The following is a 16352-nucleotide window of genomic DNA, read 5'->3' on the forward strand; positions in this document are numbered from 1 at the left end:
CAAGTGTATGAAAGTGTTATCTTTATGCATTGTTTTAGTTGTTCAGATTAATTAAAAATGTACTAAAGGATGTGCAGAATTTTGAATTATAGTTTAGTTTTTCCATAATCCATGCTATCTTTTGCCTTTTGTATTAATAGACACAATATATGCTTCATACTTACAATAAATAGTATATGCTCATAGCAGTTATTTTCTAATGTGAGAGATTCCTCTTCTCATTTCTGGAGATATATCTTGCAACAGAAATGAAGAATTGTGCATCCTATCTCAAGCTGAATAGATGTGTATCTCCATCATTCACTATCATTCCATATTAGATTTAAAGTCTAGGCCAAAAATAATTTGTACAGTTAATGCTGTGCTTTTTATTCAAGCATAACTACTGTTTTGAATCTCTCTTAATTCTATTTTCATAATCCCCTGAGTGAAACAATACTTTATTCTATTTAAGTACATAGGATGTAAGGAAGTTCCGAGATTCTGCTCCCTAATATTGATTGACAAAATACTCAGCATAAAAAAAGCGGATTGCCAAGATGTATGGTAAACTACCCTTAGAAAAAATCTCCTGGCATGTATTACATCATCTGGATTACACAGGTGCATATCCATCTTCTCCCATATTTGGAAAATAAGAACTGCATTCTCCATTCAAATTCTTTTAACTTTACAGCTAGATCTGGAGACTTAATATTTATCATCACAAAGTATAAAGCCAAATGTCCTTTTTCTTCAGGAGCACCAAAGATTAACAGATTAGAATGTTTTCCACATGTCCATTTTACTGTCAAGAGAATATTAAAGAAGTTTTCCAGCTTCCGCAGCTCAGCCAGATGTCAATGGATCCCACAGTGAAGCAAAATTGGCAGAGTAGCCTTCTCATGACCCCAGCATTGTTTTATCAAGGATCAGTTTAAAAGTATAAAGGGCCATTTCTTGCTGAGATCTGTAATGTTTTTCAGCCCTTTTCCCCTGCAATTACACAAAAGTGCTGACTTCGTTGAACTACTGATACGCAGTAGTATTTCTTATAACTTCTCTCACACTGTGCTGTAATTGCTGTTTGTGTTGGCCCAAGAAAAGTACCACGTCTTGTTTCCACTGTACATTTCCGGACTCTGGTTTCAGTAACATCAGTGTAGGATATTGTACTGGGCATATGTTTTGTTGTGTAAACATTAACTGGTAATTTACCCTGTCAATCTCCACAGTATGGCCTCTAATTACCAGAGGTTGAGGAGCTTCAGATGGACATTTTATAAAATATTTATTGTAGTTATACTGCTTCTTTTTTTCTTCACTGGTATCTGTGTTCTGAAAATCATTGCAAGGGAAAAAAATACAACTTCAAAAACCATAAAACAAAACCCAACAACAAAGCCAAATGTATTCATTCTTGCACACCTCATTCTCTAGAGGAACTAAAGACTATGTTCCCAATTAGTTAGGCAAAAGTTACGGCAATATTGCAGTAGACATTACGGTATAATAAAGTATTAGATATTTCTGTTTTCTTTCAATTTGATTACTCCCTTTTAAGTCTTTTGTAACAAAAAAATAATGTATTATTTCTATCAGTACTTTTTTTCTTATAATTCATTCTCACTAAATAGCCCCTGAACTTGCAAACAGCTATGCACATGCTTTATTTGATTCAAGACTCAGACAAATGTATTTAACAAATGGGACCACTAAGGTCTTGTTGGAAAATTTAGCATCTACTACAAAGATTCAGAACCAAGGAGCAACCTCCCTTTAAGAGCTCTGGAATATATGTTTTAGTCATTCATCTATATAACTTCAAGGAAGTAGAACTTTCCATTTTGTGCTAAAATATAATGTCCTGAGTAGAATTCCAGGATGGGATTAAACAGTTAATAATTACAGTAATGTGACCAAAGAAGATGCAATCAAATAGGGTATCTTTTTGGACACCATAGGCAGAGTGAATCTCTATTTCAAATAAAGTCTTCACCATAATTTTCATCATAATGCAGGAAACTTTAAAAATAAAAGCGTGACAGTTTCTCAGCTTCTACTATTCCATTGTAACTGGATCAATTTTGTAATATTCATCACATTACAATACCTTATCACATTACAATACCTCCAAAAGAATCTTCCCTTCCAATACATTGACTAATTAAGTGGTAGCATTAAGGTGGGGAGCCACAAAATGTAATCTGTCTTGCAAATTTTTTTCCCTTATTCTGAATAAAGTTCCTTTTTTAAAAAAGACAGTTGCAAATTGCTCATCCAAGGTATCTGCCAACAGTAAAGCCAGAACACTTCTTTTGTTTAAAAAGGCATTCAACTTAGAATCTTATCTTTTGCTATAGATGTATATTATATTGCCTTGCTAAGTCTACTTTTATTCTGTTTGCTCAGTTTAGAGGAAAAGATACTACATCAAATTAAAAATTCTTACCTATTGTTGCAACTCTTAGCGCAAGCAAATTCTTACTGTTATGAACATAGACCAGAGAAAAATCTTTCTTTCTATAATTGTTTACTTTATGCATTTGAAAGGACTCTGTGTTAAGCAAATCACATCATTTGCCTCTGACAATCCGTCACCATATAGCACTTGCACTAAGCAGCAAAGGAGAAAAAAATTAAATAAACAGGAAAATATGCAAGCTGGCAAAAATTATGGTGTGTATAAAACTATCATTCATTTATCTTTAAAAATGATCAAAAAGTTTTTATTTCTGAAAGCCTGGCTATTTCAATTTGTACTGTAATATGTCAAGCGAAAAAAAAGATAAATGACAAATGAATTGACTCAGGAGACTGGTTCAGTGTTGCTTCTGCACAGCAGAGAAAGAAAAGATGATTGTCATACTTTAAGGACTACATCAGCTTTGGTTTCTGTCTTAACTGAAGAGTCATCTTTGACTTATTCCACTTATGCAAATGGTCATTTTTTCTCATACAGCTACAAAGATCCACCCAACACACTAATTTAGAGTGAGTTCAGAAACTTCAGTCTGTCTGATCATAGTATCTCCGGATTTTCGGCAGTTTAATTTACCTTAGGAAACACCCTGAGAGCTTGTTTAAAGCCACTTGATGTATCTCAGCAACAGGAAGTAACTCTCCCTCCTTCATTGTTTGCTGGATGATAACAAAATTGGTTCCGAGGAGCATAAATACGCAAGAATGGCCAGAGGTTTAGTTCCACCCCCTCAGCACAGCTGCCTGTAGAGCTGCCCAAAAAGGAAGGAAGCATCATCCCATAAACACTGCGCTTCCCTACTGAAGACACTGGGATTTGTGATTTCCCAGAACTGTTCCTGCCATGGCAAACTCCTCTGACCCTTGCTTGGGTCTGAAAGTCAGGTTCCATGCAATACCCTCTTTTTCAGGCAGAAACTAGAGCAAACACACTCACAAATAACGAAAGGTAATGAAAAGAAACAATCACTTCCAAGTGGGAAGCACTGTAGTGATTCTGTCCTTATTTTACACTTGCTGTTAAACTTTAAGAAAAAATACTTCAAGGCAAAAAGGGAGGGGGAGTCATTTCCACTGAGTAGAAAAATACATGTCTAAAAGGCATTTATCTTCTTCTAGTTGATGTATACAGAGTCACAGCCTGATTAAAGTGCAATATGATTATAGGGAGAATTTCTAAAAACAAGTCAAGCAACTCTTATAGAAATAATTTCTTTTCAAAATACCATGAAAATTGAATGAGGAATTAAATCCTGAATAAAAACCTCTTTTTAAAGGTACTTAAAATAATTGTATCCTCACCAAACTTTTGAATTTTTTCTTTCACAATTGTTTTAAAAAATATGTTGAAATACTGTATGTTATTTCTGTCACTGCACCACATACCTTTTTAGCGTGCAGCATGTAAGCTCAAAACAAAGACAAAGTAAAACAAATAAGACTGTCCCACAGTCAATCGAAAAGGAGACTAGCTGAAAACACAAAGCTAGATACACAACTACTGGCATACTCATATGTTCTAGACTAGAAAGTATCTAAAACTATATATCCTAGAATCATCATCATAAATACACCTTAATCACAGGAACGAATAGGTGATCTAATGAACATAAACCTAGTATTAATCTAGAACATGTTTTAGATTACTATTTTTTAAATATAGACATTGATTTTTGTGGTGTATTTAAATTAGAAATTTAATTTAAACTGGCATGTTAGCCGTGTCAGTTACAAAGACTGGCCAACATTTTCCATATTCAGATCCTATGGTAAGCTGCTTAGAGCTTTGCCAATCTTTTACTAATCAAGCTGATCTCCTGTGGGGCAGATATCTGCCCTGAACTACACTGCTCTGGAAAAACTTAGCCGAAACAGTTCAGCTTTTCAGAACAACTTACATGTACACCTAAATGTGTCATGCTAGTAAATGGTGATAGATTCCTCAAGTTCTCATGCCCCCATGCCTTGAATCAAAGATGTGTAATGTGGGGAGTCCCACCTTAGCCGGAGAGATGGTGCAGTGTACAGATGTTTAAGGAAGACCTGTAACAGCTCTGCAGGGAAATGGGATGTCAGCAGCACGGAGCACACTCAGAGCTGACCAGAACCTCTGAAATCTCAGCTCTGAGACATCCTCAAACGGCCACTAGGAATGACAGCAAAAATCTCTCTTTTGTGCTGTTAACACACAGGAACTTGTGCTCTTTTGTGGCTATATATATATATATGACCAGTAAACTAAATGGCATCAGGACTGGAACTCAATTGTCCACTCTGTGTAACTCTTGCCACAGTGCCCAGCACAGCTTTGGCCTGGGCCAGGTAGTGCTCCACCGAACAATTTCTGGCACAGTCTGGGAACTAGCACCATTTCAGGATCATTCATAGTTGGCAGTCTGGAAGTGCTGACCTTGTTTTGGAGGGTACGAATTTGATTTTATGGATGCCAGCTTTTCATACCAAGGAGTGATACAGCAACTGTAGGAGTGCAAAGCCTATTCAGACATGCAGTCTTGTATCTAAAATTAACGTGACAGCTGATGAGATAGAAACTGATGAAGAAATGCACGCTGTGGGAGGGGTGCTGAGAAGGGAGAATGGGACGGGCTTGCAGGGATGGAGCAGTTCTGAGATGAGCCAGTTATGTAGGACCCTTATCTGTGGAAATCCCATTTCATTTGTTGTGAAAATTGGAAGGTGTGTGAGAGACAAGCAAGACACCATAAAACCAAAAGGGATAGGTAACAGCTGTGGAGAACTAGCTTGTCGTTCTGTGAATGAGAAAGTGCCTATGTGATACTGAATGAGGCACAAAGAACAACCTTCAGACTAATGAAAACTCTTCATTTTCCAATCACCTTGATAATCTAGACTGATTTTCAGGAATTAAATCAAAAACTGTTGTAAAATAACAGTTATCAGTTCAATTTCTGATTGTTACAGGCAGTCGTCTCATCAAACCTACAACCAGCCATGTAGTCTCATGTAAAAAAAAACCCAAAATACTACCTTTTTTATGCATGCAATCCAGTTGAGGCACAATAGAAAAATGCACAGGGAATTTGACACCAGTGTGCCCTCACCATATTTTTTATGCATGCTACAGATCAGTGACTTCAGTTTTCTAGTGCTATATTTTCACAACTCCTAAAAGTACCAAATATTTATTTCAAATTGGGCTTAGCATTTTGAAAACTATTTTATACTAATTTGTTCTATAAACACCTGAAAACCTTTTTTGAAAAGCCTTCTTACATTTCCAGCATTTGGAAGTAATTTGTTTCTAGTCCAAAAAAATGAATGTCTGTCTCTAACAGAAAGAGCTGGATTACTGCCCAGTCCACTTCAGAACTGGATGATGCTGACTCTTAGCCATTTAAATAGTCAAGTTAAACAAGACACAGTTGGGATGATAAAAGGAGGTCTGTAAAAAGACTATTGCTCTGGCCATGTGGACTTACAACTATCAAACAATGACTAGGAAAACAGTGAAAGGGAGGAAAAATTAATGTAAGTGCCAGGGAAAATATTAGGATTAGGTGAATGTAGGAGCATGGTATCTGTTCGTATCATTCTCCCTTGCCAGCGAGCTGCCAGCAGCATATTTACTCCGCTTAAACATTGATGGAGGCAAAGAATGGCAAAAAGGCATTACAAAGGAGAACAAAAGAGAGGGGAAGTGGACACTAACAGTCTGAACAGAATATTATCCTCAAATGGACCTATAATCTGCTGGTTTTGTATCTAAATTATATTCTATGCTATTTTGTGTGAGCCTTTTTTGCAAGCACAACTTTGCAAGCTTCTTATTAGCTGGCAAAAGGGGAAATAAGATAAAATTGTCTTCTCGTATTCTATTAATACTAATTCTTTCCCTTTTACAAACTATAGTTCCAGATATGACAACTAAAGAGTGATGCAGCAGAACAGAATCTGATGAAGACCTAAGAATCATTTCAAGTAAATTCTCTGAATCTATTTTTGCATGGGAAGAAGTTCATTCACAAGAGGAGAAAGATGCACAGTAATGGAAGCAATACTAGAATGCCTTTTAGGTACTGGTCAACCAAATCAGTATGGCCTTAATGCTTCTAGATTTAATGAATCAGAAAACGATCGGTGAAGCTGAAATTGGAACATAACACTGACACTCAAGAATGAATTAAATGACACTAATTAAATAAACGTCACTTAGAGAATGAGAAACTCAGAAATGAAAGCATTTAAGATGTGATTAGGAAGCAACAATAAAACATCATTCCAAGAAAAAAGTAGAAGTAGGCAAGGACTTTATTTCTCTAGTTGCTGCAGTGATTTCTCCATTCATATTCCATTTAGACTGAGGGTGATAAATCTATATGAGCTTGCAGAGATATAGAGAGAGATGCGTAGATTTGCATGAGAAATTCAAGGTTTAAAGATGTTTTAAAAGACATTTGAGGTTTGATTTTAAGCCAAAGGGAAGTCATGTCTACCGCTCCAAGTCAGCTCTAGTGAGGGAATTTGGAGATGAGAATAATCTATAACTGATGAAGGATCTCTTGGTCTGATTAGTATCCTGAAACAGACTTAGACTTGAGGTTTGTTGGTTCAGTAACTAGGGTTGAAAGCTTCTGAAACTCAATCATCATATTAGAGGCAGCTAGAACAATGTAGATTTCTGTTATTTGTTAATCATTTACAATGTACTAAGTTTCATTTAAAACAAAAAAACAAAACCCACAAAAATGTACAGGCTACCTATTGGCATATGCATGTAAATACATCTTTGCCTCAGGAACTCTGGCTGCTATTTCAGTATACAATAACAAATATATTACCTTTCCTATCCTAAAAAGTTCCAAAAATAAAAATCTTGAAACAAAGTCTACTGTTTAAACTTTTTTTTCTAGTAATAGTGTAACAGTTGTAATAATAGCAATGAGGAATTTATTTGTGAACTATCAGGCTATCAAGTTTTTCTGAAGCATAGGGAGAAAGGTCAAAAACTTTCAGCTCCTCAGAAATTGCATACTATGCACATCCTGCAAAAAGCAGCAGAAAGCAAAAAAAATGGAGTTGCTACTTCTTTTGTACTGATCGAGAAAAGAGCAGGAGTGGTACTGCCTGTTAATTTGCTTGCTTTCTGAATTTTGCTGAAATTTCAGGCAACAATGTAAACCCACTACCTATAAAAAGGCCCCCCCAAAAAAAGAAGGAACAGAGAAAATACTGGAAAATATCTCTCAGATTTTCAGTATGAATGCCTATGTTTTCATTTTCTTCCCATATGTAGGTCTGATTAATTCATTTGTGCAGTATGATTTTTCACTTACAAAAGTAACTAGCTGACTGCTCATAGTAGCAATATTATTTGATAAAACGCAAGTGTTTTTCTACTTTCCTAAAGCACACACCCTCTTTTTAAGTTTTCTTCACAAAAACCTTGCAGTCTGGTACCTTTTCACAATTCACCTGCCATTTGCCCCCTAACTTATCTGCTTTCAAAAACACAGTCTTATTCACCTCTGTCTTGTTAGCTTTCAATCTTAAACAATTCTACTCATTCTTTTTTTTCCTAATATCATGTACTCCTTCAGCTCAAACATCTGATTTTTTTAATTGCTTTACCTAAGTGCTATGTTGTTTCTATAGGAAAGGGGAATAAAAGGAAACAGAAACAAAAAAGCAAACTCATGTTTTCTAAAGAATTTTATATTATTGCTAACAGCTCTTTTAGTTTGCTGACAAATAATTCAAAAGTATTGTTTACACTTTCAAACCCAGAAAATACCTGGTAAGTGCCTAGGATAAATTCGTTCCTAGAGAAATGCAAAGGTAGAAAGCTCTAGGAAGACCCTTAAAAGAACAGGCATGTTGTAACAAATAATCTCTTGCTTTACCTAAAATTATGTATATTCCTATACTCTTACTTTTGATCCCAAACTTTTTCTTTTGCATGTTTTAGAATATTACACAGATTTACACTTACAAATTGTGCTAGCTATCCTGTTTCTCACAATGGAAATACAAAATTTGAAAAGTTTAATTTCTACAAGTTAGAACAATTGCCCTTAACATAAGCATTATGGTACTGCAAATTATTCATTTAAGCGGGAAAACCTGGGACCCACAGACCAATACTTCCACAACCCTGCTGATGGGTGCTTTCCAGCTTGAAGAAATTCCGTTTCATAACTCCATTTGTTTCCTGCCATTTAGCCAACTTTCCACTTATTACATGCCTCCACGCCTTAATATTAACTTCCAGTGCAGAACACTGTAAATTATTTTCTGAAAAATCAAAGCATATGATGGCCACTGTATATCCTTTGTCTTCTTTGGCAGTGACTGCCTCAAAGAATTCCAGCGAAATATTGAAGCATGACCAGCCCTTCCTGAATCCCGTACAGCTATTCTCAGTGAAGCTGTGTTTTCTAATGTTTCCCTATCTGAACCTTGAAATTAGCTTCTGGAGATCTCTGTTAAGTCTTCTGCAGTTTCCTAGCATATCTTTGTAAACAGCAGAGGAAAGTAAACTTGTGAGTTCTGCTGAAACCTTTCAATTTCTACATGTTTCTCAAAATAGGAATGCAAAAATGTTAACATTTTTTCAAGATCCCAAAATATGTGCATGTTTCATATAGCAAGTCTTTCCTACCCTCACATTGTGCTACATAAATTCTTCAGAGTGCCAGGCTGTGCAGGGGAAAGGAAATGGAGTGTTACAGAACTCAGATAATTTGATTGGGCTTGTATGTTTTTTGATCACTTGCCCACTGATATACCTTAGCTTTTTTAATCTCAAAATTACATTCTATACCAAACTTAAAATCTATTCAGTTTCTAAACCTCAGTTTCAAAAATTAATTTTAAATGTAGACCTCATAAAAATAATTTGTACTTGTCCGATGCTCTTCTTCTGTAGATTTTTCTTAGCACTTCACAAACTAAAAGAGATGAGCCTTATTCCTGTTTTACAAATAAAAAACTGAAGAAAAGTGATGTGCACAATGGCATGTTAAATCAGGAAAAGACAAGTCAAGATGTTATGGTTCCTGCCTCCTGTACGTCATTAATTCCATACAATACCCCCCTATTGGCTTAAAAAAACCCCCTGTCTTTAGTACAGTGCTGAAATTTTAAACTATCATAACTATTTTTGCTCTGTTAAAAATTAGTTTAGATGTAAATAATTTCATTGCCAGGCAGTGGGTACCCCAGCACACTGCTGATAACAAAACAAAGTCTAGTGGTATTTAATGTATTATTCAAGCAAGGCAGCCCACTACATACAAGTTCCTTTCCTCAATTACTACATAACTCCCCAAAACCAGTATTTTTAGATCTGTGTAGCAACAGACAAATATGGCTAGACTGCCTTCCTCAGTTTAGGAAGTTCATATTCACTGTTCCATGAGAAATTCCTAGCTCAAGTCTAGCACGATGACTAGATGCAAAGCTTCACGCTTTTTCATAGTTGCTTATCTATCCTCCCTACCTTGTAACAGAAGTGTCAATTTATTCTACTACACTACAGCTCTGGATGATTGTGCTTTGTAAGAGGATTTCTTACAAATAAAGAATTATTAGGTGTCTTTTTTTTTTCTTTCTTTCTTGATACCATCTCGAACGTCCAATTTTAGGTTTATAATGAGTTAGACAGGAGTTGAGAGATGTAGCTGTATAAACAAATTTATAATCCTACCATGACTGTAGCCAATGGTCATTAGGAAGAAGTGGAACTACATTGATGAACATAATGCATAGGAGTCAATGGTAGATAAAGCTGGGAGACAGGACAGAAGATTTTAAATCTTTATTCAAGGCTTGTGCATACACTTTGTTCTCTGTTTTACAGGGAGAAAGTGAAGGAATTCAGATGTTGGTTAAACCTAGACTATAGGCAGATAAAAAGCAGTTCTAATTTTGACTCTCCAAAATGGACCATTTATATCAGCACATAAATAAATGTGCATACCTGAATTAATGATGCTTTAATGTAATCCTGCTTTCTTTGTTCTCTTTTAAAGTCTTTGTTTCATTTCAGGTTTAAAGCCACCCCCAAGTGAAGGAGGGGGAGCCCTCACTGAGGCTCCTTAGCAGCAAGCAACTCCTGGACAAGAAAGAGATCTTAGCCGGCCTCTAACCACCAGCTGAAAGGGGTCTTGACAGCCTGTTACTGCAGGCAAGCTTAACAGCCACAAACAGCAAATCCTGTGTTTGAAAAAAAAGGACAAGCTAGGTACTTACATCTAGGATATGGTTTTGGGTGGAAAAGTCATCTCACCTGAGGTTTCACATGTAAGCTTGTAAGAATCATGGAAAAGGGGAATTTTAAACACAAACTTTTCTCAGTTGCTTAACTTAGGCTCTACCATTTCAGCTTGCTGGCTGTTGTGAACTCTATTCCTGTAATACAATGATCCTTGTGAACTAATAAACCATGAACTTCAGCATCTATGTTCAGATTCCTCTCCTGGTTCTGGCACTTTAAACTTAGCCATATCTACACTGACTGCCTTTGTGTGAATCTAGTCCTTCTATGTAAGTAAACTGGAGCCATAAAATTATGCAAGTTGTTTAGTCTCTCCAGCATGCACCAAAGGGGCTATAATCTATTTAGCTAAGTGATGAAGGGAAGAGTTCAGCAGCCAGCCATTTCTATTTGGATTTAAAAAAAAAAAAAAAGGTTTATTTAATCTTTAAAACTCAAGGAACTTAAAGACATTAATTAAATATTATTAAATATTTTAAACTCTCTGTAAGGATATATATTATAATGTTTGTAATGAAAACCTGTATTCACAAATTTGGATTTTGCAGTCTGAACCTTGAAAGTTTAATTAGGGGCTTGCTAAATTCTGTTTCTGGTAATAAAGCGTGGATTTTATTTCAAAAATCCTGTTTTCTGGAAAAAGAAAGCACTAATAAAAAGTAATTTCACTGGGCAAATCATCAATCTCATTCATCTCATTGTGTCCAATAAGATGGAAATGATTACACAAGGTTGTTAAAATCCTTGCTCCCTGAAAGTCGAGTTTTATTCTTATTTTCTCTGAGTTAGGATTTGATCCCAGTAGTGTAGGGATCGGTTTATATTAATGAATTACGATAGTGATTTGAATTTGATAAAGTTCTATGGGATTACCATTTGATTGTTTAATTCACTGAGGTATCACTGCCGGCCAAAACTCCTCTTTGCCTCTTCCCATATTCTTTCTCATGTTCGGATATGTGCTATGAAAACAGACAAAGCTATTTCTGGCAACTACACAAGCTATGCAAGAAAAGAGTTCTGTATCACTTCCATTTAAAAACTTCCCCTTTCGTACCCATTCTGCACAAGCTACGGGAGTCAATTGTCAAGGTAACTCAAATCTCCCCAGATCAATGGAGTCCCTTATTGGGGCCTCTCCAGCACAGAAGTTTCCTGACCCATCTTTTTGCCCTTCCTTGGAGGTCTGTAACAATTTCCCATAAATGTTTTACTACTTGTCTTAGCTACATTCTGTGTTTGTCACATTAGCTAACCCACATATGTAATTTTACTCAAAATACCACAACCTCTAACTAGATCGCCACATCATCTTCTGAATTTGTCTCTTTGGTAAATTGTATACTCTGATATTTTAATATTAAACCATTTAACTAAGAGCCATTCATGTTTCTACCTTAAATGTTTACTGTTCTGTTCTGAAGCATCACTTCATGTTCCTCACATTTTTACACAGATTCTCTTCATAAAAGAAAGAGAATTTCCTTTCTCTAGGCAATGCTTTCTTTCTGTATTATTCACTTCAACAACTTAAAAAATTACTTATCCTTTAAAAGTTGGCTAATCTCTCTCCCATCTTTCACTACCTATCCTTTTGCTAAAACAACACACATAAAACTGAATACTAAAATTACAAGACTACTTCCCTGCTAATTTCTTATACAGATACGGCCTGTCAGTTCTAGATGACTCTGGATCAGCCCCAAACAAAAGAAAATATTCTGGGTAGTATAATCCTGCATGGAACAATGCGATCTGTATAAAAAATCACTTATTGAATCACCAGCACCTCTTTCCACTCCTAGGAGATCTCCCATTGAAGCAATGCCTGAATTAGTGTAGAGTGATTTGTGGCTTTCCAGCTGTCATTCATTAATTCTTAGGAAATACAATATACAATACAATAGTACTCAGCCTGAGGTTGCAGTCTGCAATGTCTTAGGAAGAGTGCAATTTGCCTGCTGAATGTTTTTTAAAATTGTTTTCAAACAATAACTGTAGCCCATTATTTCTATAACCCCTCAAACACATTACCCTCCTGATGAAATATTGTGTTGGTCGCACAGACCCATTAAGGAAGAAGGGTAAGGAATTGCATCTGTGGAGAGTCTGGTCTATGAAACGAACTGCTGAGCTGAAGACAAGGGGTTTTACTCCAGTACTTTGCCATTCGTGTTTCTTGGGCAGAGAGGAAAGCACAGGCAAGCCTGACAGCAGGGGCTAGAAGTGACCTGGGCACTCTGATCCACTGACTTTGGCACTTTACCATCCAGCTGACCTGTGAAAGTTGCCTTGTTTTAGAAATAGTATTGCTTAGCTGTAATGCACCGCTAGCTGCCTCGTTTGTTTGACCAGAGACAGGAGAGGATGTTGTGACGTACCAGCCCCGTTTGAGGATCCAAGAGCCTGGGGACCTACCTTTAGAGCGAGCCAAGGAGCTGCTTGCACAAAGCCAGTCAGAGAGACTGTGTAATGCCTGCTTCATCAAGAACTTCTGGCAAAATCTATGACAAGTTCAGCTCAGCCAAAAACACCACACCTTTAGACATGCACTGTAGCAGAACTTGAGCAGCACATAGGGAAGTTTTCTGATGGGTTTTAGGCACCCCTGGCTTCCCAGAAATCTGAGAGAGCTGCATAGGGATATTTTTTTTTAAGTCTATTGCTCTCTTGAATTTACATGTTCATTAGCCTGAACCATACATTAGGTACCTAAGAGCTTTTTTCCCCTTTAACTCCTACACAGTTGATTTAAGAAGTAAATAAAAAGATAGGAGCAGGAGGTAAACCTGAAACAAGAATCACTTACAACAAATACTGGGGTTAACAAAGCATAGCCATCGTTCGGTGTTTAGTAGGCACCATGACAGCAATTATTTTAAGGAAGGATTTGAAAAACAATGCTTCAAGTATTTTTATGGCAAACTCCTCCCATGCTCAGGGGTTTTCATGCTTTTAGCTATTACATCTGCAACTGAAGCTAACTGTGAAATTAGCAATTTATTCATCCCATGGTACATACATGCACATTTGCAACAGTAAAAGTGAGTAAGGGTCAATAGTGAACACTGTGAGTAAAAGTTAGAACCTTTTTTATCAGATTTTGTCATTCAGTATTTAACCAAATACCTGCAGAGATTCCCATATTGAAACATTTCCCTGTTCCTTCTTGTTGCTTATATCACTAATACTGTTAACACACTGCTGTTATTTCTAAACAACATAATATGAGCTCTGCCAAAAATAACAACTCAGGACAAAGGAAAGTTGACCTTAAAAATGGCTGCCTGAATTGCAAGGAAGCAGAAGATACCATTAAGAATAAAAAAGAACAATAAAGGCCTACAATTTGTAAACAGCTTTTGATTCTGTAACATTTAGTAAAAATAGGTCTCCTTAGGAATGCATGTACACATTAAGATATTTTTCAAGATTGTATCTTTACAAAAACTACATTAGAACTTGTAGTCTGTTTCTTGTATTTTGTCCTATTCTTAAAAATATATGAACACAAAGGGAAAAATCTCTCTTATGGAAATTAACTATTTCTGATTATTTAGCCACAGATTTGAAAGAAGAATAAATAGGATATAAAGTTGTTGCTAATCTTATTTGGAAGGTATCATTGACAAACAAAAAAACATACTAAAGGCATGTTAACAGTGATAAAATTATCTAGACCACTCTGTCTGTGTACATAATTACCAATAATTTATATTCATCCATCTGAAATCAAGATGTAATTATGCATTTTTCTATTTTATATTTGGACACCTCTGTAAAATAGAAATTTTAGTTTAGTGAACAATGAACATATAGATGTTCCTAAGAAAAGTGGAATCTGAGACATCAGAAAAAAAATACATTCTATCTCCCTCATTTATCCACAATCAATGGAATATAATAATCACCACTGTTTCTTAGCGATTTTGTGTGGAATTGAAGATAATAAGTAGATAAGAATTGAAATTTTCTTGCAAAAGCAACAGCAGTAATACCTGTAGACAATCCAATGTGTGAGCAATACTTTCTGAAAGTTTGGTGCGTGCCTCTTTCCTTTTCTAGTAATTTCTTTAAGGCTGGAATTTTTTAAAATTGTGCATTTGAATTAAACTAAGACTACTACTACCATATCTATAAAATGAGAACCTGAGTTACCTGTATGGCTGTGAGGATATTGGCTAACGCCTGGCCATACGTGTCATGACAGTGAACAGCAAGAGCACTCAGAGGAATTTCTTTCATAACAGCTTCCAACATTCTTTTCATACTTCCAGGAGTCCCCACACCAATTGTGTCCCCCAGAGAGATTTCATAACAGCCCATACTGTACAGCCGCTTAGATACCTGATTAGAAACAGAGAAACATGAAACGGTCAAGATGAAAGAATATAAAATAGGGTCAAGAACGTGTATTAAAAAGGACACGCTTCTGTACAGGTTTCAGGTTTTGATTCACCGAGGTGGACCTATGTATCAGAAATCCTCTATTCATTCTTGAAAATTGTCACCCAAGAAGAACACCCCATAGATCCTCTTATTTTAAATTTATAGTTCTGCTTCTGTACATGGAATAACCAACCAAGACAAATCCATCAAAAACTTGCTTTTTGACTCTCCCACAGAATCCAAATAAGCAAGATTTTACACTATGAATTAAGTTTCTGTCAAGCCCTTTCCCAACATTTTCCTCTCTCTGAGGATTTCCCAGCTGTTTGGTTTTCTCCATGTACTTTCCAGCTTACAAGTTGTGCAGGGTAAAGACCTGCCCTTTTGTTTGCTTATTACACTGAGCCAAGCACATGGCTGAACTAAGACAATAAATAATTAACAAGAAGCCTGATTTTGCTTTCTCTTGGCACTGAAAACATCAATGAAAACTGAAGTTTTAACATGTTGTACTTAATATTAATTTTGCTTGCTTTTTATGAGATCAAACATTAAAATACTAACAAAGCAAAACTAAATTAACATTCTAGTCCTTAAGTTTTAAATTTTTTCTTAATACCAAACAAAACCCTGTACATATAGTTCTTACTTATGTAAGTACACCCCTAAATGTTTCTGTAATTATGTCTTTGAGGAGTTCTTTGTGTGAGTAAGACATTTGAGGTCTGGCTTCATAATGTTTGTATGGAGAGAGACATACGCTCGGAAGCACAGTATTATACTTGCACCAAAAATATTGCTTTAGAAATTGAATGTAGGATCTTTCCATCTTAGTTTTGTTTAATTTATTTGGAAAGGGTTTCACCTTATTTTCACTTGCTGAGTATGTCTGTCCCCTTTAGCATTTCCCACTGTGCATCAGCAATCCCGAAAGGCCACTCCACTGGAATGGAATCCCAATCTGGAAATTAACTGTTTAGAAATGAAGAAATATGACCCTTTTCCAAGACATCTTCAGTTGCACTGCACTCTGCTGTTAAAGCAATTCCAGGACTTCATCAGTGGGATTGCTGTGAATACGTCTGAGGAAGCTGACAAAGTGCTGCACCAGCAGTCTCGGAAGTGCTGGATTAATATTGCTGTTCACTTAATTCAAAGAACAGCTGAAAAAGAACTTCAAGTAGTCTGAATCCTTCTGCTTAAAGCTTGGAAGTGCTATGACTATTGCAAAGGTAGTAAAACTCTT

At 36.1% G+C, this 16352-nt stretch overlaps 1 protein-coding gene across 1 annotated transcript in view; it reads right to left on the bottom strand.

The window, feature by feature from the left end:
• Positions 1-16352, bottom strand: part of HMGCLL1 (3-hydroxymethyl-3-methylglutaryl-CoA lyase-like 1) — a 39791-nt gene that overhangs the window by 18070 nt on the left and 5369 nt on the right. Inside the window, exon 3 of the mRNA XM_009572508.1 lies at positions 14876-15064. Coding sequence (XP_009570803.1) covers positions 14876-15064 — 189 coding nt within the window. The remainder of the gene's footprint in view (positions 1-14875; positions 15065-16352) is intronic.

The sequence above is a fragment of the Fulmarus glacialis genome, unplaced genomic scaffold (genome assembly GCF_000690835.1).
Source record: "Fulmarus glacialis isolate BGI_N327 unplaced genomic scaffold, ASM69083v1 scaffold15642, whole genome shotgun sequence".
Lineage (NCBI taxonomy): Eukaryota > Metazoa > Chordata > Aves > Procellariiformes > Procellariidae > Fulmarus > Fulmarus glacialis.